The sequence below is a fragment of the Silurus aristotelis genome, assembly GCF_946808225.1.
Source record: "Silurus aristotelis genome assembly, chromosome: 6".
NCBI lineage: Eukaryota > Metazoa > Chordata > Actinopteri > Siluriformes > Siluridae > Silurus > Silurus aristotelis.
In genome coordinates this window covers 20,797,693-20,823,070 of record NC_139579.1, presented here as the reverse complement: position 1 = coordinate 20,823,070, position 25,378 = coordinate 20,797,693, and the positions used below count along the sequence as shown (strand labels likewise).

The following is a 25,378-nucleotide window of genomic DNA, read 5'->3' as shown; positions in this document are numbered from 1 at the left end:
AGGCTTCTGAATTCAGTCTTTTGCTATCATCATGAGTTATATCAGAAAAGATTAGTGAGTCTATAGTAAGTGAGCATGTATGCTATCCCAAACCATGACGCTTGACTTTTGAGCTAGTAGGTTTTGATCATGAGAAAATCCTTTCTTGGACCACACTTTGATCTTTCCATTGGTTTTGTGGAGGTTACATTTTGGCTCCAGAACTTTTGTGGCTGATCTCCAGAATTCTTTGTGAAATCTGAAATCAATTTCTTATTTTTGATGAGTGATTTTTGTTTTGTGTTTTTTCTTTACAGCTCTTACAATGTTTCTGTCACCAACTGCTGTTGTTTATCTTGGCTGACCTGTTTGACATTTGGTTGTTAGTGAACCCAGCTGTTTGTTTGTTTGTTTGTTTCTTTCTTTCTTTCTTTCTTTCTTTGGCCGGGCCCAATGCTTGTGCAGTGGCTCTGATTTTATTTAAATTTTTTAAAAAGGCTTGATTTTTTCCATCAAACAACTCTCTGATATTCATGTTGTTTTTTTCTTTTTGTAACAACAATGTTTTGGCGATGCAGTCTTCACATAAAAACCCAGGGCTCAAACCAATAGTAAACATGCAAAAATAATTGTTCAATCGATCTAACAGGGCACACCTGGGTAACAGGAAACCTTTGTCAGACACATCTTCCAATGTTTTTTCTCTCTTATAAAAATGGGTAGGTTGAATCAGAAGGTACTATCTGAGTTCTAGATGTATCAGGAAATGAAAACTGAAACTGAGCCAACCGATATTCATCGCATGATCTAAAACCAAGTGTTTTCAGTGTATAACAAGAACAACACAATTGGCCTAGCTGGTCCAACAGTGCTTTTGCCACTGATTGTATAACCCACAGGCTCCTGATTATGGTCTTAAAAAAATCTGTTTTGCACATGTCTAGTGGTTAAGATGCAGCGCTCCCACCGCTGCGACCCGGGTTCGATTCCCGGTCAGGGAACCATCCCCAGCCACTCTTAGTGCCGGTCCCAAGCCCGGATAAATTGGAGAGGGTTGCGTTAGGAAGGGCATCCAGCGTAAAACATATGCCAAATCAAACGTGCGGAGGATCCGCTGTGGCGACCCCTAACGGGAGAAGCCGAAAAGAAAGTTTTTAAGTTTTGTTCTAACATCTTCGTCAACTCAGGAAGACTGGTTAGTGAGCTAATTGATCGAATCAGGTGTGTTGGGAGACTATAAATGGTAAAACGTGCACTCAGGGTGGGAAATTGTGAATATTCAACGTGATTAACTTCTAATGTGCCTGTTTTCTCTTACCTCTTTCTAGGAACTGACCACTTGGAACAAAGTAAACATTATATAGGCCTTGTAATTTCATAGTCATGTTACAAATAAATAACAATTAGAGGCGGAAGTATGAGTGTCATCAGAAAAGCATATTCTTTCACAAGTTTCAAAGCACTTCAATTTAATTATTGTTGAGTAACTAACATTTTTGGGTGATTTTCAAAATTGTAAAAACACTTTCTATGTTGTGCAAAACAATATTCGTTTTATCTTTGAAGGTTTCTCTGTGTATGGAGGTAATTTTATTGAAAAGATTAAACAATGAAAGTATTAATGCAAGACTCAAATAATAATGGCTTTCAATCAAGTGTACTGCCAACTATAATGTGTTCATCTGATGAGTATGAAAACAGTCCTAATACTGCAAATAGGAATAGGAACAAACAGGTCGTCGCAAAACTTATGACTTTAAATTTTAAACTTTTTAAAATTTAAAGCAGATAAAGGTCAAACACACACCCACACACACACGTACGTATTGAAATAGTTAGGGTTAAAACTGTGATTTAACTGCATACAATAAGTTATGTACATTTCATATGTTTTGATATGCTAGATTTAAAAACTGCTGAAAGTAAAGGCCAAATGAAGAGCCTTGTTTTTCGAACGCGATAAATTTGGAGCTGCTCACGTAGCGCAGAAGGCGCGCCCATCAACTGAGGATGATAACGAGAGCACGGGGGATTTACTCTACCGGCAAATGGCAGAACACAGCACGGACCATATCCCCGAAGAAGAGCCGAGCTCGACTCCAAATGGTACCGATTGGATGGAGAGGGATTCTGGAAGAAGAACGACTGAGCACAGATCCCCGAGCACAAGCAGCCACGGTGCCGAGAGCGCAGAATCCGCATGCGCTGGCAACAGCGCTCTACCGCGCGAGCTCCGGAGACCGCACAGCAACCGGCCGAGATCCAAAGAGCACAAACGACTCAACGCTCAGAGACTCGTATTGCAATACATCGCACCTTGTATGGACTCTTACGGTTTGTGCATCGTAGACAACTTTCTGGGAGACAAACTTGGAGACCGAATCTTGCAGGAGGTAAGGCGCGTGCACGAGGATGGGCGCATGCAGGACGGACAGCTCGCGTGCCAAACACTGGGCCAAACTAAAGCTATTCGCGGGGATAAAATCGCCTGGGTCGAAGGCACTGAAACGGGCTGCCACAATATCGGCGTTCTGCTGTCAAGAATAGATAAGCTTATCACTTTCGCAGACGGCAGATTTGGGAGCTACAAAATCAGAGGGAGACACAAGGTGAGTGCTGTGTTCTGCTCTGAAACGAACTTTTAATAATGATCATAGTATATGTGGTGCATATGCGCTTTCTCTGGAGTAATGCAAAGAAGAAAAAAAAAATTATATCCAAGTATGACTGCAAATTCAACCCATAACAATGCATCTAAGAGCTTTGGTATCTGAGAGATATGAATTAAACAGGATGGCATTTATTTGCAGGACTTTTGGAATATCTAATTGCTTCATCATTTCCACACACTGCGTTGCATCCTTACAAATCGAACACAATGGAATGATACGGTCTACGCCGTGGACGTCGTTTCACGCTGGAAACACGCACGTTTATCAGCCCCACGACGCCGCTACGTTTGCACGCGTTTCTGCAAGACGCGCACTTGAGCGACGCTGCCTACATGCGCGCGCCGCAGTCCTCAATGGCGGCTGCGTGCGCTTAACGTGTATCAACGAACGTTCGCTTCACACGCTGCGTCTCCCTCGAAATGTTCTCCAGATGTTCTTATACTTCAGCAATAAAAGACACCTACTAAGCACAGCGTTTGTAAACGAAAACAGTTTGGCAATGACAACAATGGGGGAAAAATATTTTAGGATAGCATTTGTCTGGTTTTCTCGTTGATACAGTAAAGGATAATATACAACACAGTTGCGTGTCACTTCGCAATACAGAGACACGTGTTCCGGAAGCTTAATAAAGTAATCGGTTTAGGATGGACACGTGCTTACGGGCAGCGGTCCAAACAAAGGCCAAACAAACGGAATAGGCGGGGACCATTTGAAGCCCCGCCCCCCGGAGAGCTACTCCACAATCTGCACGTTCCACATTCCCAGGCAGGTGTGTGTGTGTGTGTGTGTGCGTGAAAGATAGTAAAGTTCAGCAAGGAAACTGGAGACGTAAACCAGTCTCTCATTCGTTTTTTTGATGCATTGAATGGCCGAAACTCTCGCAGACTGAAGCAGAAGGTTCCGCAGCAGCAGGTTTCAGCTCTGAGCACAATGCCGTTTCTGCAGCATCTAACGGACTCTCAGTTGGAGAAGTTAGCTCTGGAGCACGTCGTACCAGCTCTGCTTGACCGCGGCTACTTTTACGTGGACCATTTTCTCGGTGAAGCAATCGGTCGTATCGTCTTGGGCCAAGTGAAACATATTCGTCGTTCTGGCGTTTTGAGTGACGGACAGCTCGCTGGTAGAGGGTCAGGAGTTTGTAGAAGTCATATTAGGGGAGACAAAATAACGTGGCGTAGCGGTTCTGAGAGAGGATCGGAAGCCATTGGTTTCTTACTGAAACAAACGGACAAACTCATATCTCTGTGTACTGGGAGACTGGGCAAAAACACGGTCCGAGAGCGATCCAAGGTAAGCCAGACACACCTAAATCATCTGCTAGAACCTTCAATTCAGAACGATTTACAAGTGAAAATCTGGTAGATTCACAGGGCTGACAAATCATGGGATTGCAACTGACCAACATCTTAACTACTGAACCAACACCAGCTCAGTTAATCCTTTTATGCCTATTATTTCAGCAATAACAATAACAATGTTGTATCTCACAAGCTTTACACCAGACTCTTATCATGTTGACACTGACTACAGTTCTTGATTCTAACAATGTTTACATCTGTAGTTCCTGGGTTCTCATAATCTTAAGACAGATCTTAGGTTAAGGTTCTCATAATGTCTTCATAGTGTTAAATAATGTGTAGTTCATAGGTTCTGAAATTGTCCCCAATATTTATCTCGATCGTAGTTCCTATGGTTTTTGACTAAAGACTACATATTTTGGTCTTAACAATGTTTACACCCTCTAGATATCCTAGGGTCTCATCATGTTTATAATGCATAGAGATCTAGGTTCCAGCATTGTTTACAGCCCCACGTCATTCCAAAGTTCTTACCAAGATTACACAGATTTTAGAGCTAGGTTCTCATACTATTCTTGGTGTTTACATTGAATGTGGTTCCTGGGTTCTCACTATGTTTACATTGAGAGTAGTTTCAAGGTTACAAAGTAATTATAGATATTTTTCTTCTCATTTGTTAGACATTATATCCTACATAGATTCTCTTAATATTTTCACTCGTTTAATAAAATGCTTTGTGTTGTTTCTATCATTTGCTTCATGATCATAACTATTATGTTTGGTCAGACACAGCACAACTACACAGTTTTCCATGAACAGATTAGAATTGCCAAGCAAATTCAGTTTTTATTCTTTATATAATAAACATTTCCTAGTCCTTGTGGCGGTTCAATTAAAGGGTCTATTTTAAAATAAGCAGTCTTCCAACTAAACGGAAGTCATGTTAAAACAGTTTTACGTGTGTTTTCTATCATGTTTGTCAACATAAATGAAATAATGTATCTACAGACACTCCTGTTTTGAACTCTTTATATAATTTTACTTTCTAAGCTTTTAACTGCTCTGTATCTGTTGTTGAAAGCAGCAAATCAATTTATTCACTTAATTACAACGTAAATGATGCCGCTAAACTTACCCGTATATAATTTTACTATAAAAGTTAACACAATTGTGCTCAATATTTCGGACAAGCAGATGTTATAGAAGTGATGCACCGAATGAATCAAAACAATAAACTGTAAAAGGATTTATTGAAGTGCACTATGATCCATAAGCATAAAAAAATAAGAACTTCAACCATAATGTATAAAGATCAGTTAATTAATGTAATTAGGTTTTCTTTTATGTTCTGGTATTTGGACTGTATTTAAGCTGTAATTATGCTCTCCAGTAATATAATGAGTGCTGTAGGTTGTCTACTGTATGACTAAATCTGCCGCAAAGGTTCGGTCTAATTTGCTTACTGTACAACTGAGTCTACTACAGAGGTTTGATGTAAATGTTATGTCAAATTAAAAAGTAATTGTGTTTTGGTAAACATCATGATTTGAATTTACTTTTAGTTTTGTGTTACGTGATGCATGTTGCTGTATCATAGTTTTAGTTCATTTTAAAAACTAAATCGACTACATCCATGTTGTCAAAAATTAAGCAAACATTTTGTCTACATATAAGAATTGCCTTATCACTGTAAAAGACAGAATGGTTATAAGCTTATATTAAAACAAAACATAATTTGTTTTAAGAAAACAAACTTTAGCAAGCTATACAGACGGCACTGGATAGACTATCACAAAACCGGATTACACTTGTATAGTTAAGTTTATAGGCATGTGCGGTGTTTAACAAATTTTATTAAATGAAAAAACTTAGCAACTATCTATCTATCTATCTATCTATCTATCTATCTATCTATCTATCTATCTATCTATCTATCTATCTATCTATCTATCTATCTATCTATCTATCTATCTATCTATCATGATAACTAGCTACTAGTATAACTTATTTGTAATAAGCTTTACATCTTTTTATAGTTTTCATTGAGCAAATAAACTCTAGCAGTAGTTTAGTCTACAGCTGACAGAGTCAGTTTTTTTTCTTCATGCAGTAGGGATGATCTTACATTTTTTTATTTTTTTTTGCATTTTGTTTTTCACTAGGAGAGGACAGGTAAAGAATTAAATTTAAATATTTTATACAAAATATTTGTTTCTAAAAATAATGATGTCTGCTGAATTAATATACTGTAAATTAGAATTTCTGTCATGTAAATTTCACAAAAGTATTTATTTATTTTTTTACTAATGAAATCCTGGAGTATCATATATAGCATAAGAAAAAATAAACAGAATGGACGTGACACAATCGGCATAGTTCTTATCAGTTTAGTGAGGAGTATGAAAAAGCAATTAGAGTGAATGCGGAGGTATGCTAATGCAGTTCCTGTTTCCTGGTCCTTAAAATAGTTCAAGAAGTTAGAATGAAGGCGAATATGACTCTGATGGTTACCTGCAGTTTTTACATCTTCATGTATTAGATCACAAAACTCATTTGCCAGTCTGTCAGAATAATGTGTATATATAGAAAAAGTGTTAGATGTTAGCAGATATGTGTGTTTTATTAAACTTAGAAAACATGGTCACAGGTCACATGACTTTCCTTGTACAGTGGCTAAATGAACATGAAACATATGTAGAGGTAAGAGTTATATAGCCTAGTTTTCTCTGACTATATACTTAGAAATGAAAACTATGCTCTGACATTAAGTAAACTCATCAAAATTGACAGACCCTTAAATTACAATTTAAACATTTCATTGCCTACACATGTATAATGTGTGTATTTACAGTTTAAATATATTTAACCAAAATATAATGACAAGCACTTGACTGAAATATTTGTTTTAGCAACATCAGAAAACCAACCCAAAGAAAACCCCGAATCATATAATGATGTTTTATGTAATGCATTCCTGAGGACGACTGAACAAACATTACACTGAGTTTTATTAATCAAAGTCAACAAAAAACCTTAAGTACTACTTTATGAACTGTATGTATGTGTGTGTGTGTGTGTGTGTGGGTTAGGGTTACACACACACACACACACACACACACACAGTAAGTGTATATATATATATATATATATATATATATATATATATATATATATATATATATATATATATATATATATATATAAAATATATATTCAAGTCTTTTTTATATATATATATATATATATATATATATATATATATATATATATATATATATACTTAGTGTGTGTGTGTGTGTGTGTGTGTGTGTATATATATATATATATATATATATATATATATATATATATATATATATATATATATATATATATATAAAATACTTGAATTCATCAAGCTACTCGGTTATCAGATTACATAGAGATTTTGCTTTCTATGCATTTAATAAATAAAATACAGCATCATTCTTCTTCTTTCGGCTTCTCCCATTACTGAAGCTAGTTTTTGTTGCTTTTGCAATGCGGGTTTCAGGAAGGTAATGCATGGCTTATAAATAAGGGTGGAATGACATTAGATTAAAAAAATATATATGATTGTAACTTGGTAAGAGATTTAACCCTGATAAATTAAAGAATGTGTCTTTATTAGTTTCCCACCATTCACCAACAATAATGGAGTTTCTCCTTAGGGTTTAAGGGCATGGCATGTCTGTTCTCTGCATCATTCTGGTTCGAAGCCAACAGCTAGCTGAGAACCAGAGTTTTCCTTTCACCACAGAAATACCATAGAAACCATTGATTCAAGACAGGGCTGGTTTAAGACTAATGATTCAAGACAGGGCTGGTAGCATGGCCATGCTGGTTGAGGCAAAACCTTGCTGATAAAGAGAGTGATGCTGAATTAACAAGTGAATATAGTGGGAAAAATGAATAAGATGATTATTAGCAGTCAGCATGCAAAAAAAATAAAATTTGGAAAGTATAAGCAGTAAACAGAAATTGGCATTAAATGTACAATGGATTAAGTGGCTTAAGTTGAAATAATAAATAGCCTGTGGAGAAAAAAACGAGTTCAATATTTATCAATATTTATATACTTTTTGAGCTGAGTAAAAACTGTATCAGCTTCTGATGCCCGTTTCAGCGTGACTGCAGAATGCTGCCGAGTGTCGGTTTCCTGAGTAAAAACTGTTAAAAAGGTCATTTGCAGCGAACACTGGTCTATGCCCTACATTCTTTTATTTAGCAAGCTGTCATCATCTTCCTTTATTTTGAATGCACAGTACAATTACAGTAGCTGTTTGTTGTGATGCCTTGTGGTGGGTGATGAATGCCACAGATAGTCTGTCAGAGCTAGCCATGCGAGAGCTGATCATGAGTAGTACGTGACTCTTCCCACAGCTTTCCCTTCACAGGAAACACAGACTGAGGCAACGGGAAGTAAGTGAGTGAGTTTAAAAAAAGAAAAAAGTAACAGCCAGTGGCATATAACCAATAACCCAAGTCTGGCCGGGGTGAAATCGTCTAACTCGGATTAAAACTCAAAATCAAGATCCAGTGTTTGTTGTCCAAAAGTAACCTTAAGTTTAGTAAGAGTGGTGTGGAAAGGAGCTGGATCTGCTTGCTATCTGACCCCAGGGGGAGGGGGCTTTTGCACCAGAGCTGAATTCTGTGTGTGCGCGTGTGTGTGTGTACGAAGCAGCGCACTCACGCTCAACACGTAGCACTGTCATTAAACCTTCACAGTCCTGGCAGTCGGCCAGGCCTGCTCCCTCGCTCGCTCGCTCGCTCTCTCTCTCTCTCTCTCTCTCTCTCTCTCTCTCTCTCTCTCTCTCTCTCTCTCTCTCCCTCCCTCTCTCCCCCTTGCTCGCTCTTTTGCTTTCTTTTCCTTTCCTTTTTTCAATCCCCCCTCCCCACACATACACGTCCTTCCAGATCTCCATAGGTGTTTGCATTGGGATATGACGACAAACCTACGTGTGTGCCCTTATTGTGGGAAGGAGACCATGATAAATTTGCGTTTGCAGAAATGTAAACATGCACGGCACTGAATAGCAACTGCAGCACTTGAGTCGTCTGGTCTGTAGAGACAATGATTATAGGAAAATGGGGTTATGTTTTGGAACAGGCAAAGCTTTTATTTTATGTTTGTGCAGTTTAATGTGAAGATTTATGGGACAGCATAAGCAATAAGCATGGGTCATTATGCGAGTTACATTGTGAGTTACTTGCTTGTTACACAGGATATGATAGAAAAACTTTATTTTTAGTTAAAGCAGAGTTTAGCATAGGATACTTTGATAAAAAGCTCCTCAGTAGACACAGTGGTTGTTGGTAGTCAATAAAACAGAATATTTCTATATAATTATTTATTTAACATGTGTATTGACTATGGTGGAAAAGTATGCAGTTTAAACTTCTATTGCACTGATTTACTTAGTGATCTATTGCAATAAATTTGAAACCCTGAACTCTTTCCATTGCTGCTAAAAAGGTCTTCTCAAAATAAGTTTAATTATTTGTAACACAGGAATCCCGTATTTATTATAAGTATCATTTTCAAAATGATTTCCTACAGTCTCCATGATCCCCATTCATTAAATGCTCACTAAAAGTGATAAAAGCATCTGCTAAATGAATCATCGCAGATGTATTCACTGTAAAGTCCTATTTAATGGGAATGGATACGTGCGCATGCTGTGGTAATGCAGGGTATATTGCGTGCTAAATTATGTGCAAGAGCAGAAGGTCATGTGGGCCTGAGGTGATATGGAGGGGGTTTTGCTTCCCGTTTTATTGTGAGAATAAGGCGTGTTGCTATTGTGCTGTGCAGCCTCACGCAATCCACAACCTGGTGAGCTCTGGCTGCCAAACCTTTGCAACTTTCTACGGCGACTGCCACTGATAGATGGGAAGAGTCGCCAAAGAGCTAGATAAGCAAAGGAAGCCAGCTAACACGGAATACACGAAATACCAAGAACCACTGTTATGATTAAGTCTGTGTTTAAGGCTAAACAATGGATAGAGTAACAGCTTATAATACATTGTTCCTCAGAATACAGTGATCTTGCATACTAGCGTCTGGTGTAAGCAATAATTGATACTGTTATAAGGAAATCACCAACAATTTGTATTTACCATATTACCATTACCAGGATCATTACAACCCAGTGTTTCATATCTCTTTAATACCATTGGTGTCTTGCAACTATTAAAAAAAAACATTTTTTTAACCATTTATAGGAACATTCACTGTGGGGTGTAGGCAAGTTTTTAACATCTCAAACATCTTCTCATTAATGCTACAACACTGTATTGTTGCTATTAGTCAGTAACATGTTTTAATGGCAGTATTTTATTAAGGTATCACCAGAAAAAATATTTGTCACATTTGAAACAGGTTTTTTTTTATATAAAATGTTTTATATTAATATATTAATGTGTATGTAACAATTTTTTTAATTGTATAAATGTTCTATATTTTTTTGGAATTGTGTTTATTATAAGTAAAATGCACACTCGACTATGCAAACTAATAAATAAATAAATAAATAAATAAATAAATAAATCTCTGTGGCCACGGTTCACGAGTGGAGAGCGCACTGATTAGTCTCATCATGCCGTCCGGCTCCAAATTCCACTCCGCCAACTGCTGCCACAGTCTCCTACAGAAACCTACACAATGTACCATGTACTCATATAATATTTTTCATTATACATCAACTTTTTTTTTTATAGATATATATTATGAGTACTTATCAATTGCCTCACCTTTTCATTTGTTGTGTTTGTCCGTGATAGGCAATGGTAGCTTGCTATCCAGGCAGTGGTGCGGGTTATGTAAAACACGTGGACAATCCTAATGCAGATGGCCGTTGTGTCACCTGCATCTACTACCTGAACAAAAACTGGAATGCCAAGGTATGCTTAAAGTTACGAGCTTGTGTATTATGACTAGCACACAGGGTGCAGCAGGTATGCACTTAAATTATTATAACATCTCACCCCAACCCCCATAGGAGCATGGAGGAGTGCTTCGAATTTTTCCTGAGGGAAAATCATACGTTGCCGACATCGAACCTCTGTTTGATCGACTCCTGCTATTCTGGTCAGACCGTAGGAACCCTCATGAAGTACAGCCATCATTTGCTACCAGGTCTGTTGCTGCATTTGTGACCACATACATAAATACATGAATATATAAAAAATAAAATGCCCCTTTGCTACAAGTAGAGTTAAATTGTATGCACTGCATTTTTATTGTAGGTATGCAATCACTGTGTGGTACTTTGATTCAGAGGAAAGGGCTGAAGCAAAAAGACGATTCAGGGACTCAACAGGTTTGTTTTTCCCCAATTCTCAATTGAATTATTCTGTTCTTTATTTATATTGAGTCACCTGAGTAACTGTACCTTGTTTTTTTTTTTTAGCCTCTTTACAAAGCAGCACCACATCTTAGCAGAGGAACCTGTGAAAAACTTATCTTCATGGAGATGTGTGTGTGAGCATGTGTGCTTGTTGTTGTTTTAGCCCTTTTGCACTTAAGGTACTGGTGCTTCCTCCTCAACCATGCCTTTTTTTAGCTGCGATTTATGGAAACTCAGACTCCTCCTATCTCTATCTTACAGTTATGATTTCTTTAAAACATGTTTCTTTACAAACCAGCAGTGAATTCTTATCATGTCTATGTAACAAAAACAGCAAAGTTATTCAATAGTTTCCAGTGGGTGTGGATGATGGATGAACTGAAAGAAGTTTTTAATATTCTTTTGATAAATTTTTGTCTGTTTTTAAAAGGTATCTAGTGCTTCTCTATTTTGCTATGTGAGAGAAGCTGTTTTGATATTTCCGCCCATTACAATTGTAACCTCAATGCAAATGGTTAAAACCGTAGCGAGACTGTCACCAGTTGATTTGCATGGCCTTTGTGGCCCTAACTACTTACACAGAGGCGAGATTTATTTTTCACAGCAAATACTAATAGTTTTGCAGTGAAATGTTTATAATATAGCATTCTAATGTGCTTAGCTTTAACATGTGATGTGTGTGTGTGTGTGTGTGTGTGTGTGTGTGTGTGTGTGTGTTATCAGAATGTAATTGTTCTATTGGTTTGCATTATATTGCAGTATAACATGACTGTTTAAAGCAGTGTTAAACTGCCTGAATATTTGGAAGGTAAACCCTTCAGAGGCTCCCATAAAGTTTTATACATAGTTATATATAAACTAAGTGAACCTTTTTAATTGTAATGCAAAACCTTTACATAAGAGAACTATGTGGTGTCCCTGATACTAGCAAGTCACATTGGTGTATAGGACAGCACTGGTAGTCATTGTCAACTGGAAATGCTTAAAAGTCGGTCATTGTTAATAAGCAGCTGTGCTGTTTTGAACTAAATGGGCGTACATATATATAATGTTGAGGATGAATGATTGTGTGGTAATGTAAAATTGTTTGAAATTATATTTGACTTTAACACTTTGAAAAGACTGGCTACATGTGGACTTTCTCTGTGGCACATCCTGTAAATAAACAAGTGAATAAATTAATTGTGTTCTTAATTGAATTAATTGTCTAAAATAATTTCAAACATGTATAAATGTACAAGGTCTGCTGCATTGATTTGCTGCTTATTAGAGCAACTCATTTAGTTTCAGAAACATCATGGCCTTTGCATTAACAATAGTTCATTTTTTTATTTCTATAATGCATTTTACACATCTACAACTGAGCATTGTTTATAATACAAAGTGTTTCTAGAAGATCATATTCACTCACCACATGTTCACTGATCCATCTTTAACAACGACTTTAGTTTGGTCAGGTTCAAGATAAATCCAAAACCAATTTCCAAAATAAATTGTTTTTATCGGTTGCGTTCGAGTGGTATGGATTTAAATAACACCTGGTCACTCTAGTTATATCAGAACCATTAGAGCGCCTTCCGAAGACGTACTTAATTTGAATGATAAATCTTGAGAGAGTCTGACAAATTTGTACAAAGAAATTATAAATGATCCAAAAAATTTTTGGACCAATTCACCAAATTCTGCAACTAGCTGCATGATTTTATTCATTGCGTTGCTGCCACGTGATTGGTTGATTAGATACTTGCATGAACGTGTATGTGTACAAGTGTTCCTAATATGAATTAGCTATGCTAGACAGAGCTATCAGTTCATTAACATGGTTTAAAGTAAATGTAACAAAGAGTTGTTTTTTTTACTTTAAACAACTCTCCGTGACCTCCTGTCCTGCTGGACAAACTCCAGCTTGAATGGAAAGGAGTTTAATATGACTAAGTTTATTCCAGGGGAAGTGGTAAGTTTGAGTAAGCAATGCCTTGTTACAAACAGTGATGTAATGTTCCCCTTTTTACTTTTCCAATCATTTAATAAACATTATTAAGAAATAGACTATCCCGTGGTGCAATGCTGCTGGTACACGTATTATTCAAGCTGGGAGTTACAACACATCAACATTGACTCATGCTGTAATTGTAGTTAAACAAAGTTTCAATATGTAACACAAAGTTGTGTTTTATTGTATGTAAAATAGCGATTTCTTGCTTTCCAAACTTTATTTTTCACACTGGACCTTTAAAAATGAAAACAAACAACTATATTTGTATACGATGCAGTCGTCAAAATATTTATAATATACTATAGGCATTTAATCCAGAAAGTGGACATTTTGTACCATATTTAAAATATTTCACATTTTAAACAGTTGATCGACGTTGATCTCGCTGGGAACATTACCTCTGAATCTTCCCTAGAACTTTAACATGAGAAGTCGTGAAACTGTGGCGTGATCACAAGCTTGACAAGCTGAAGGACATTTTTACAGCTACTGTACTTTAGCTCGTGTATTCGCCATTGAGTATTTTGTAAGTTCACATTTACCGCCCTCTAGTGGCAAACAAATTAATAGCGCACTAAAGCTGTATATTTTTATTTATAGGCGCCCTAATTAATTAATTAATTAATTAATTAATTTATTTATTTATTTATTTATTTAAATGTATTAATGGATTTAAAGTGCAAAAAAAATAATCATGTATCATATAGTTTCAATATTGCTTTTATCCAATATTTTAATGGATAAGAAATCATCAGATAACTGACATGTCAGGCACAATTGGGCATAAAATGTGGTTTATTATTGCTCGATTAACAGAACTAGTTCCCAAAGAACCCATATGCAATGCCAGTTTAAAGAATGACTGACAGCCTGAAGTAGAGATGATTCTAATTGTAGAAACGCTTTTAAAATAACCAGCTATTTCTATATTTGGGTTTTTGTACTAGAAACAGACAAGCGGGTTGACTGAAACCCTGCGCTGTTGCGTTAAATATCAGGACTCTGGGAAGGTCATTGTTTAATCTCTTGTGGATCAGGACTAACTGTTAAACAATTAGGGGAGCAAAGGTACTGGCACAGTTAGATGTATTGTGCCTCTTCACTCCGCCACATCTCAGAAATAGTTCAATCTGCTGAGCACCCAGATCAGTTACCGTTACTGTCAGCAAACAAACCACCACCACCACCAACACCACAACAACAATAACACAACAACAACAATGATAGAAAAAAATCTCTCAAAATGAATGCGGTATGTGTTATTGTGCTTGTATGTTTAATTTCAAGTAAATCAGTACCCCTAATAAACGGTCTACCTCCATTATAACTGTAGATTAGGGTCACATTGGGATTGGATGATGGGGTCAAGGATTTAAGAAATCATTGTGATGTACCTGACCTTCTTAACTGCTGTGTCTTGTGTCTTAAAAGATACACCTTGAAGGACGCACTCTGCTTTACCTGCCCATGTGCAGTTCTTTTAAATAGATGGTGGTAAATGCTGGGCCTCACATACATTGGATTAAATTGTTTAATTGTTTCAATTCATAATCAATAAAAAAAAAGGCAATCCCGGTATAATTGCTTTTAAAAATACTAAAATGTGGCCGCCTGAGTCCTATAGTTGTAGTTACACATACAAACACTAGATAGCAATAGTGAATAAGAAGCAGAGGAAGCTTAAAAAAAAAACTGCTTTTAATTCTCAAAACTGTGCACGTTTAATACAATTTTATTAAATATACCTCATCTGGGGTGTTAATGTGATACAAAAAACGATTTTTCGTTGATAGTTTACTATTATTTAAAGTTTTTCATTTATTAAATCTGTCTTTTATAGATGAGATTTCAAATAACTGTGTGATATATACATTCATCCCATAAAATGTGTGTTTACATTTGTATTATTTTAAATTCTCATGTTTAGGTTATATACAAAGAGCAAAATGGTTTTCAAGACACTTGAAACAGTCGACTTCTGAGTATAAAATCGTAAAAGTGAAAATAATCAAATCCAACAGTGTCTTTATTGTGCTAGTAAACACTCTCTCAGTTTCTCTCTAAATGTCCCAAAATCAATCAGCAATATAAGGTGAAGTTTTCAGCAACCTTGAAAAGTCCTGATAATATCAACAGTTAAAATTTAGATGTTTCTTTATTTGGATACTTTTTCATTGCAAAAATAACTCATATTACTAAAGTGTTCATTCTCTTGCATCTCTTGTGTGTGTGTGTGTGTGTGTGTGTGTGTGTGTGTGTGTGTGTGTGTGTGTGTGTGTGTGTGCGTGCGTGTGTGTATTTATGTGTGTAGACCAGGAGCCAACCAGCAGCCAAAAGTTTATGGTGTAAGGGGCAGTAATTCCTGTATCATACAACAGTGTATTTTTACACTCAGATTGTTCAATGTTTAAAAAAAAAGAAAGATAAGATATACCTTTATTTGTCCCAAAGTTGATATATCTATCTAAAAAAAGTCATTATTTGTATGTCCTGCATTCTCACTGGGGCTGTAGGTTAAACCCTAAATTAGTTCTTCTTTTCTATTTTTTATGTGGATTGAAATAATAAGGTCCCCTGGTGGTCTAGTGGTTAAGATGCAGCGCTCCCACCGCTGCGACCCGGGTTCGATTCCCGGTCAGGGAACCATCCGCAGCCACTCTCAGTGCCGGTCCCAAGCCCGGATAAATTGGGGAGGGTTGCGTTAGGAAGGGCATCCAGCGTAAAACATGTGCCAAATCAAACGTGCGGAGGATCCGCTGTGGCGACCCCTAACGGGAGAAGCCGAAAAGAAAGTTAGTTAGTTAGTTATGTGGATTGAAATAATAGCCTTTACTGACTACTGTATAACAGCAAGGGGACTGGTTCAAAAAAGTACATAAATAAAATTAAACAAATTATTGTATTTTTTTTTCTTGCCACAGATGGACATTGGCAATTTTGTCTGCGCTAGTGTTTGTCAACAAAATTAACAGTGGTTTGCAAGTACATTGCAATGCCTTATAAAATTCTTGCCCTTCTTCCAGAAAGCTCTACCTAAACTGACTCATAAACAGTTTAATATCCTATGTATGGAATGTAGCAAAGTAATGGAAGTATTGATCAGCTTCTCAACTGAGTTCAGCAATTGATTTCAAATCAATATTAATTCACAGAGCATCAGCAGTAAACTAATTATTTTTCATATCTAAGTTCTACTGTAGGATATATATTAGTATTTGCTTTATATTAATTAACATACAAACACATTTACTTTTAATGATATTAAATGTCAATACAGATCACTTTTTAGAAGGAAAACATGGTGGTCAAAAATAAAGTAATTCCTAGTCATTACAGAATTATATATAATTTAGATCTCTACACTCTACCAATTATCTGATCCTGAAGTTAAGGTCATATATAACAGTTATTCTGCAGGAATGTGAACATACAAACACAACCAAATATTCTTGATAGTATGAGATTTGATAGTATGAATGAACAGCGTTCTTTTCTTCACTGTAATTCTTCCACTAATTACATTTATTAAACAAGTCATAATATGAACATATTTTTTATTAAAATTATGAAAAAGAACATGCAATAAAAGCAGCAATTAATTTTGCCTGTAAAGTTGTTTCTGTTATAATATCATACAATATTTCTAAAGGTCGTCAGCCAGGAAATTGTTTTTCAAAGAATTGAAAACTACTTACACACTACCTCAACACTGCAGTCAGGGTTGGGCAAAGATACGTCAAAATGAATTTTAAAATAAAATACCAAATACCTTAACTTTGAGTGTATTAAAATTTTTGTATTTAAAAAATGCAAAAAAATATTTTTTACAAGGGAGCATGAAATTTCTTCGCAAAACCTTCCATCAATTGGCCTATTTGATCTCGTTTAACAATCCACTGATTTACTTGATTAAGTCAACAATTTTTGATAGCAACAGCTTTTCTTTGGCCGAGACACACAATAAATCTGATATATGCAACCAGTTAACAGATTAAATAATCACACACATCAGTGTGATCTCCCAGATGAAGGTTAGCTTTAAAATAACCAACAGTTTCATATTTAACATTTTTGCGATGACTAATTTAGTTACTTGGTGTTTGGTAACAAAAGGCTACTTTACATCAGAAACACTGACTCACTGACAAACGTGTCATTCATAAGAAGACAACTGATGACACTCGTATTCAGAGCAACTGGTTTCTAACTAATGAATCATTTAATTGTAAGTCATAAATATTATAATGTATTATGTGTCAGGTAGTCATTTATGCAATGGTATGCAAAATCATGATTCTACTAAACAGCTACTTCAATTAGGGTACAATATTCACGATCAAATATTTATTTATCAATCATTAGACACCTATTTAGAAGTTGACAGCCTGCACATTTCTCACCTTCATCACCTTCTTCTATAGGGATCAATTTTCTGTTCTGATATCAACAAGTCTGGGCAAAGTACTGACACAGTAGACACCAATCAGAGGCCGCATTTTTATGATGTCATCATGTCGAGGTCTTACAAAGTATTTGACAGTAATTTCAAAATACTAAAATACAAACATATTTGTTACAAAATATGAAGCCATTTTCATCAACCCTATCAAATACAAATGACAAAATCCTATTTTATATTTGAAATACGTATTTGAAATGCATGCATCATAAGTACTGCCCATCCCTGACTACTTTCACTTGCTTCTGGCGTTGATAAGCTTTTTATATTTTAAAAAGTGACCTTTTATGTAATAAAATGATGGTGTACACAAATTTGTGCAATTATTTACTTTTTGGATTTCTGAGAACTGGTAATATAACACATTGAGGAAGAATGTGTACAAATATTTAAGATTAATTCTACAATTAATTTGAAGTCTACTGCACTGTAGCTACATACACTCACTGAGCACTTTATTAGGTGACTTTATTACACACCACTGACATTGGGTAGGGACTTCCATTGCTCTCACACCAGCCTCAATGTTTTATGACATGAATTGAACAAAAGTTGGAAACATTTTAAGAAAACATTCCTCTCAACATTACGCTATCTCCACCAGATTCTGTCCTGCAGAACTGTCACTCACTTCATGGTTTTGTTTATTGCACAGTCTAGAGACTGTTGTTTGTGAAAATGCTTTCAGATACGCAAAAATACTTCCCTATTCTAATGTTTGGTGTGAAGTTACTTAAGTTTATCCATTGTACTGCTGCTACATGATTGGCTAGTTTAGATAATTGCATGAATCTGTATGTGTACTGATGTTCCTAATAAAGTGCTTATGAATGTATCTCTAGGTGTAATGCACGCAGAAGATTACAGGAAAATCAGTATATACTGAAAAATTCTGACATCCACTAGATGTCACTCTTATCACACTGTAAATGATCTCCTTCCACCACTCATAGAGTTCACCATGAGTTATATGTCTAGCCATCATACCTTAAAAATGAATTATTATTGATTTAATAAACAAATATGCGTCAGGGATTATAATTAAAAAAATCTTTATAAACGTGCTCGTGGAAATTTTAGGTTTAGCCTGAAGTAAGTTTGCTTATGGTTATGGTGCTCGAGTTTCATGTATCAGAGCCCTAACATGATTTACTATTTTATGTGAGCAGATTGGTAAAACAGTATCTTTTTATTCCTTTTCTTATACAGCATACAGAAACTGAAACATATTCTAGAGCAGCATAATGTTAGCTGGTAATGTGTTCATTTCCTACAAATTTTGGTTTTAATGTCATGACAGAGAGACTGGAATCTGTTAGTGTTCCTCATACATGATTTCCCAATTTATTCTTAAATATATGAAACTTATTTAAGTTTAGCAAAAGGATGAAACTGTACCAGCTGCATGTGATTAGCTGCTTATAAAATTGCTCCGTATTCCAAATATAAAAGTAAGTAGATTTAGACAGTAAGATGATCATAGTAAATGTTGTTTTGTTGTAGTGTATTGCTGTTTCCTGTCTGTACAGTTTATTGTTGCTTTACATGATATCATTAATTGTGTTTAAGTATGTGTAAAATGTATAAAGGTGCTCTCAAAATGCTGGTCAGACTATGGGTAGATGAGCACAGAGCCAACAAGCTGATTCCCAATAAGGACAGGATGAGGAGATGGACAGCTTGTGGTCATTAGAGAGGTTTCAGGTCTAAGCTTATTTTTTCCCTGTCTTTCTCACTTTCTCCCTCTCTCTCGCTCTCTCTCTCTCTATCTATCTTTACCCTGTGATCTATCATTCATGGCCTTCATTTGAAATTGCGTGAAATATTTAAAGTTGGCTGGAGTTTTTCGCTGGGCTTTGCCTGTGACCTCCCCTCAGAGCCTCGAGTCAGGCGTCAGTTGGGGGATGGAGTTTAGGAGGTGGAAAGAGATGATGGAGAGTTAGAGGAGGAGGTTGAGAGGAAGAAAATGAGCAACTGAGAGTGAGTGATCTGGTATTGCGGCTTTGAAAGGTACAACACTTTCTTTAAAGCATCTTAGTGTGTTGTGATGTCCTGTTTCAGGTATTAACTAGCAAAGAAACAGTTATAGATTTAAATAAAAATAATCCAAAACAATGACAATGAAACAATAAAATACTATCAAAATGAATGTTACAGTGAGATCAGTAATGCAGAATGGACAGCACAGACTAGATTACCTGCTCAATAAAAAAACTGAATAAAGATTTATGATAAACAAAATACCCATGAGTGCTTATTTAACAACTAGGTGCATTGCATTGCCACAGCCCTGGAGCGTAAAAGTGAGCAGTGAGCTGCAAAAATACAATTTAGTGTGGACTGTGGACATGTCAGGATGAGAATGAGACCTTTGGTCTTATTAGTTCCACTGTGTCATGCATCCAACTATGATCGAATGAATGAGCAAAGGAAATATTGGCCAGATATCTGGAAACATAAAAAAACCCAATCAAACAAACAACGACGACAAAAAAACAAAAAACATAAGAGAAATAAACAAAGAGGAAAGTCAGTGTGATGTGTGATTTTTACTTGGGATGAACTGAATGGGAAAGAAATTATGCCAGATAGTAACAAATCTGAGAGAAGTTTATTATGAATATGGCACCTGTAAGATGGTAAAAAACCGTTACAGAAAGACAACCATGTATGACATGTTTGCTTAAACTGATGAGAACCTACAAAAGTATAAAAGAACCCTGTTGTAAAATGAAGTATGTACATTTCTGAATTGCAGCATTATTTATGGTAAATGAAAAGAGATGTTTTTCCATAAAAAAAACAAGCCAGGCACTCTGTTAGCTTTAGTTAGTTGTTTCTTTTTTGAAAAAGAAAAAAAAACAAAAACAAAACAAAAATTGTACCATAGTTTTCTCTTTTTAATATTTTAATTTGTTTGTATTTAGAATTTATAACACTGTTAACATTGATACTAAGAGAATCCCTTTCTCCCGTATTCATCTACTTGGCGCCAAGTTCCTCATAAAAGAATCTGTATAATTGTACAAGAAATAGTTAAAAACACAGACACAGTTTTCACAGGTAATGAAGTGATTTATCATATTGTAATTTTTAAACACTATTTTTCTGACAGCAGCTGAGATTAGTTTAAGATTAAATCACCAGCAATCATTTTGACACAACACAGAAACACTGAGACAGCTCAGCTGGCTGTTCTGTTTGTAACATATGGGTGTATTTCCTGGTCCACAGTGTTTTTTTTGAGCCACCCCCTGTACAGCACAACTTTTTTGTAATGTAAAAAAAGCTAAGACTAGGATCTAAGACGCTAAGCTTCAGTGGTGACGCCAAGCTCTCCTGCAACTGCCCCGACAGCAGCTATCATTTTAAAAACATTAATTTTATAACCTGGGTTTGAGTAACAACACATTTTCACAGAAACCACAGAGACGAGATTCCTGATGTAGGGGAGTAGCCTGATTCAGTAAAAAGACAAAAAGGCTCCCCCTTTGCCTTGTTGGACAGACTAAAAAACACTAAACGCTGGCAAAGCTGCTGGACCGAACGAAATCAAGTAAACCAAACAATCAACTTGGTAAACATGCATTTCCAAAACACCTATAAAAATAGATTTTATAGTGTGAGTTTTTTTTTTCTTTTCTCATTAGAAATTCCTTAAAATTGTTTATTGTCCTGAAATACAGTCTTAATATTTAACTTCCTGTTAGTTGCAGGGTCCTTGAAGTCAACTGGTTGGTGGAAACCAATGAAATACACCCAATGCACATGAGAAGCACAAGGGACTCTGGGAATGTTTCACAACTTAGGCCTTTGAGGTTCCAGACGTTACATCTAAATGCTACTTCGGTTTTATCCTTGTCAGTTTTGAAGTGGAGACCGCAATCCCAGAATTCCCCAGTGGCAAAAAAAATGGCTCCTTAAACCTTTGAGCTAGTTAAGAGTCTTTTTATCTCTGAGAGGAAGAGAGAGGTCTGTAGACTACACGACAGCAAAGCAATAGCAGGAACAGAAAAGTAATACAGACAGAAAAGAAGCAGCAAAAAGGTGACACTACATTGGAAGGCCACCACACAAAATCCACTAACCTCCACTGGTTCACTAAGACTGTAGAGGGGAAGGAGAGGGAGAACAAGTGTTCCCCCTTGTCCAAGCCCACACTAGCACAGAGAGGACAAAGGACGAAACAGCTACATCAGCTCGGTATATACTGCATATAGTAACACACACTGAAATCGCTATGAGGACTGACAGCCAATGACACTTACACATTGTACACGTTTACGCTTATCACGCTTGGTAATAGATGACGTGATGGATGGCTGCCAAAAGATGAAGCGACAGTTTTCTTCCTTTTTATTACTTTCTTTTTCCCCCCAAACAAATTCACAGTGTCTTGACACCAAACTGTGACGGTAATTTTTTTTGGCAACAGTGGAAAAAAATTAGGAATGTGATTTCTCAAAACACATTTCTGATTGAAAATGCATGTCCTTATTACAATCTTGTTGATATGTGGTTTTCAGAGTTCAAGAAGAAGTGAAGAGAAACTGATTTCGGGAGACTGATGGCAAAAGCTACTAGGCTTCAAATATGAGAAGGGAGAGGAAAAAAAAAAGAGTGAAGCCTGTTAAGAGTTTCACATTCATCTTCAAGTTTATGATGTAAAAATTAGCCTCAGTTACACTGAGAGGTAAGAAATGATTCACAGCCTGGTCCAAATCCATTTTCAGACTCAATCAGATTGAGCCATAGCCAAAACCCTTCTCCACCCTCTGCAGGGGATAAACACTAGAAAAATGAACTTGTCTGATAGAGGTTTGAGTTTTCAGTAGAAAATCTCTCAAGCCATCGTTTGTTGAGCTCTGGAACAAAACCTACGTCAGCCAGCTGAGTGAGGGTTAGTTGATGATAGCACCATGGATCTGCAAAAGGAAGATGGAACTGGAGGAATCTCACACTGACCTGTTCCAAAGTCCTGGGAGTTTGTAGTAACATTCGGATCAGGTCAATACCCGGCTAAAATTGCTTTTAAAATGCATGATTTGTAAGTTAAATCTGAGCTATAAAAAAAACGAAGAAAAGCATTATTTTCTAAAATACCATTCTCTCGTTAAGAAAGAACCCTTAAACCCTTTCAACTATGTCAAACAGGGTAACATCCTTTTGTCAGTGTCAGCCTTGATCACATCAAGATATTGATAAAAAATTGTTTCTTTTTTTTTTTATCGACTTTGTGAATTGCCTTTAAATACACAAGACATCCTAATAAGGATGAACTGTAATGAAGTCAATAAAAGCACATTTTATTTCACCATGGAGAAACCACACACCTGAGTGGTGAATTCTCTGTGGCTCAAAGGAACTCTGAAATAGAGATGAGCCTGTTTAGTTTGTTTAAAGAAAATGTCATTGGCTCTAGAGAAGGGAGGGAGGAAGAGGAGGAAGAAAAAAAAAAATGAGGAAAGACACAGGAAGAGAAACCATTTGTTTCAATTACACAAGCATAATTGCTTGAAATTCAAAGTGCTAGAACAATTAATTCCCACTCCCAACTTGAAACACAGTCATAGGCCTCGAAAGAGTTTCTTGATTTAAATTGAACACAGTAATATGGTCTCAGTGTTTTGCTTCAATCCTCCTTGCGCTCGAGAGTCTGTGTTGTGTGGATGCCATTGCTGTAAACGGGGAAGGGAAGCGTAGAGAAGAGTCCCTCTGCCGTGGTGAAGACATTAGCAGTGGGCATCTGTGCGAGACTGGCACCTGTGCCTGCACCACCAAATGGACCCGACATGTTGAGCCGGTGCACATGGTGGTAGAGCATTTCCATGGGTGTCTTGGCATCAATTCCAAAGCCAGGCCCGTTCATGTCCACAAAGTTGACCGCGGCGTGTCCGCTGGGGAGCAGGTTGCCCTGCACGGCAAGTGTGACATCGGCAGGTGCGTAGCGAATGGTGCCTGCCGTGTAGACACGTGGTGCTGCCGCTGTGCTGGTGGCAGCCAGTGTGCCTGCAACACGCTGCACCAGGGGAAGCACCACGTTGCCTGTCTGTAGCCGCTGTAGGGCCTCCAGGTCACCGCTATACAGCAGGGAATTCTGGGAGGTGGGTGTGCCCTGCTGCTTATCACGTGGCGAGGCTGAAAGTGGAGGTGATAGGGGGTCAGATGTTGAGGAATTAGACAATGGGGGTGCCAGGCTGGCTGAGGTGGGGGCGCTGTTACTGCTACTACTGCTGCTGCTGTTGTTGAAGGGCTTTCTGATGCCTGCTCCTCCTTCAGTGCCTGGTGGAGTGAGTACTGAGTCTGGGATAGCAGCTGGGAAGGCTTCATGGGCACTAGGAGGCTTGGTCATGCTGAAAGGTGACTCGTTGCGTGAGATCTCCCGGTTTGGGGGGAAGTTCCAGATACTGCTGTCATTATCAAAGTTGATTGGCTCGGCCATCTCTGTTTTGATCTTGAGCACTGAGGCAGTTGCGGGTGATGGAGGTGGCAGCAGTGGAGGCTGCTCCCCTAGTGCAGGCTCCAGACTTCCTGGACTTGCTGTGACATTGTCTGGTGGTGAAAGTCGCAGACGCTGACGATTGCCCCCCCATTTCTGTTTTTTCCTCCTTTTCTTTTTCTTCTGGCGTTTACTTGTCAGTGGACCACTTAGTTCCACTTCGCTGTTGTAGTCTTTCATAATCTCATCATTGTCTTCTTCTTCCTCCTCCTCCTCCTCCTCTTCGTCCTCTTCTTCAGAGGAGGATGAGAGCGAATTGTGAAGCTCTGCTCCCTCTCCATCACCATAGTGCTCCACTTTAATGGGCAGACCACTGAGATGAGTCAAGCGGCCCTCCTTGTGCTCGGCCTCACAATCAGAGGGCTCCAAGCTGTCCTCACTCTCCTGGCTCTCTGCATTACTGGAGCTATCCTCCTCCTGATGCCTCATCTCCTGCTCAGAGTGTCTGGTGGGTTTCTTACTGTCTGTTTCTGGCTCTTCACTGTTCCCAGAAGACTTATTTCCTTTCCCATCTGACTTGGGGTTTTCATTGTCTTCTAAGAAAAAAAAAAAACAGGGTAGTTCAGGCATCATATAGGATCACAGAATTTAGTTTATTTATAGGATTAAGAGTTCCTTTAAGTTATATAAATTAATTATTGAATTTTGTTACATCATGCACGATATTTTTCCAAATTTAGGTTGAGAATATGTTAAGCCAGACATATTTATTTTTCACTTATGCAATGTCATAGGGCAGCTGAATATACTCACCAAGATTTACCCTGTCATGTAAATTTAGGTTAATAGCTGTTACCTTTTCCTTAGAGTCTTATACATTTATTTAAAATGTTCATGGATATTTGGTTGTAAATGCTGTATTATGCATCTGCAGATGGACCTTTACCACTTGATACCTTTATTTGATATTTTAAGACTATATAACATTTTTAGAAAGCTGATGCTTTTAAATCAGACAGCATAACAGCAAAAATAATCATTACTCAATGACTAATCACTGGCCAGTGCTTTTGTCATGGGTGTTGTTCTTTGAATGCTTCAGTTTATTCCACTTTGAAAATAAAAGTTCCCCAATTGTTTTGTATAGTTTTAGTATGAAGTAATA

At 37.1% G+C, this 25,378-nt stretch overlaps 2 protein-coding genes across 6 annotated transcripts in view; one reads left to right on the top strand and one right to left on the bottom strand.

The window, feature by feature from the left end:
- Positions 1-386: 386 nt before the first annotated feature.
- egln3 (egl-9 family hypoxia-inducible factor 3) lies at positions 387-12,501 on the top strand. 2 transcript variants are annotated; one of them, XM_083545427.1, is made up of 6 exons: positions 387-911; positions 1,139-2,588; positions 10,754-10,873; positions 10,972-11,108; positions 11,219-11,292; positions 11,383-12,501. In XM_083545427.1, exons 2-6 carry the CDS (start codon positions 2,028-2,030, stop codon positions 11,409-11,411), a joined length of 921 nt encoding a protein of 306 aa, XP_083401553.1. In that variant the 5' UTR covers positions 387-911; positions 1,139-2,027; the 3' UTR covers positions 11,412-12,501. The 2 variants fall into 2 exon arrangements, with proteins under 2 accessions (XP_083401553.1, XP_083401554.1); XM_083545428.1 differs by lacking the exons at positions 387-911; positions 1,139-2,588 and adding an exon at positions 3,382-3,944.
- A 7,864-nt stretch (positions 12,502-20,365) lies between these two features.
- The window catches only part of npas3 (neuronal PAS domain protein 3), a 231,625-nt gene continuing 226,612 nt past the window's right edge, over positions 20,366-25,378 (bottom strand). For all 4 annotated transcript variants that reach the window (XM_083544123.1, XM_083544124.1, XM_083544126.1 and 1 more), the window contains one exon: positions 20,366-24,809. In XM_083544123.1, the coding sequence (XP_083400249.1) occupies positions 23,407-24,809 (1,403 nt within the window). In that variant the 3' untranslated portion in view covers positions 20,366-23,406. The remainder of the gene's footprint in view (positions 24,810-25,378) is intronic.

Bases quoted from the DNA above. Each gene is read 5' to 3' on its own strand.
- egln3 (XM_083545427.1), top strand. From the start codon at position 2,028: ATGGCAGAACACAGCACGGACCATATCCCCGAAGAAGAGCCGAGCTCG. The intron at 2,589-10,753 runs GTGAGTGCTGTG...TGTCCGTGATAG, and splicing joins AAATCAGAGGGAGACACAAG to GCAATGGTAGCTTGCTATCC. The intron at 10,874-10,971 runs GTATGCTTAAAG...CAACCCCCATAG, and splicing joins ACAAAAACTGGAATGCCAAG to GAGCATGGAGGAGTGCTTCG.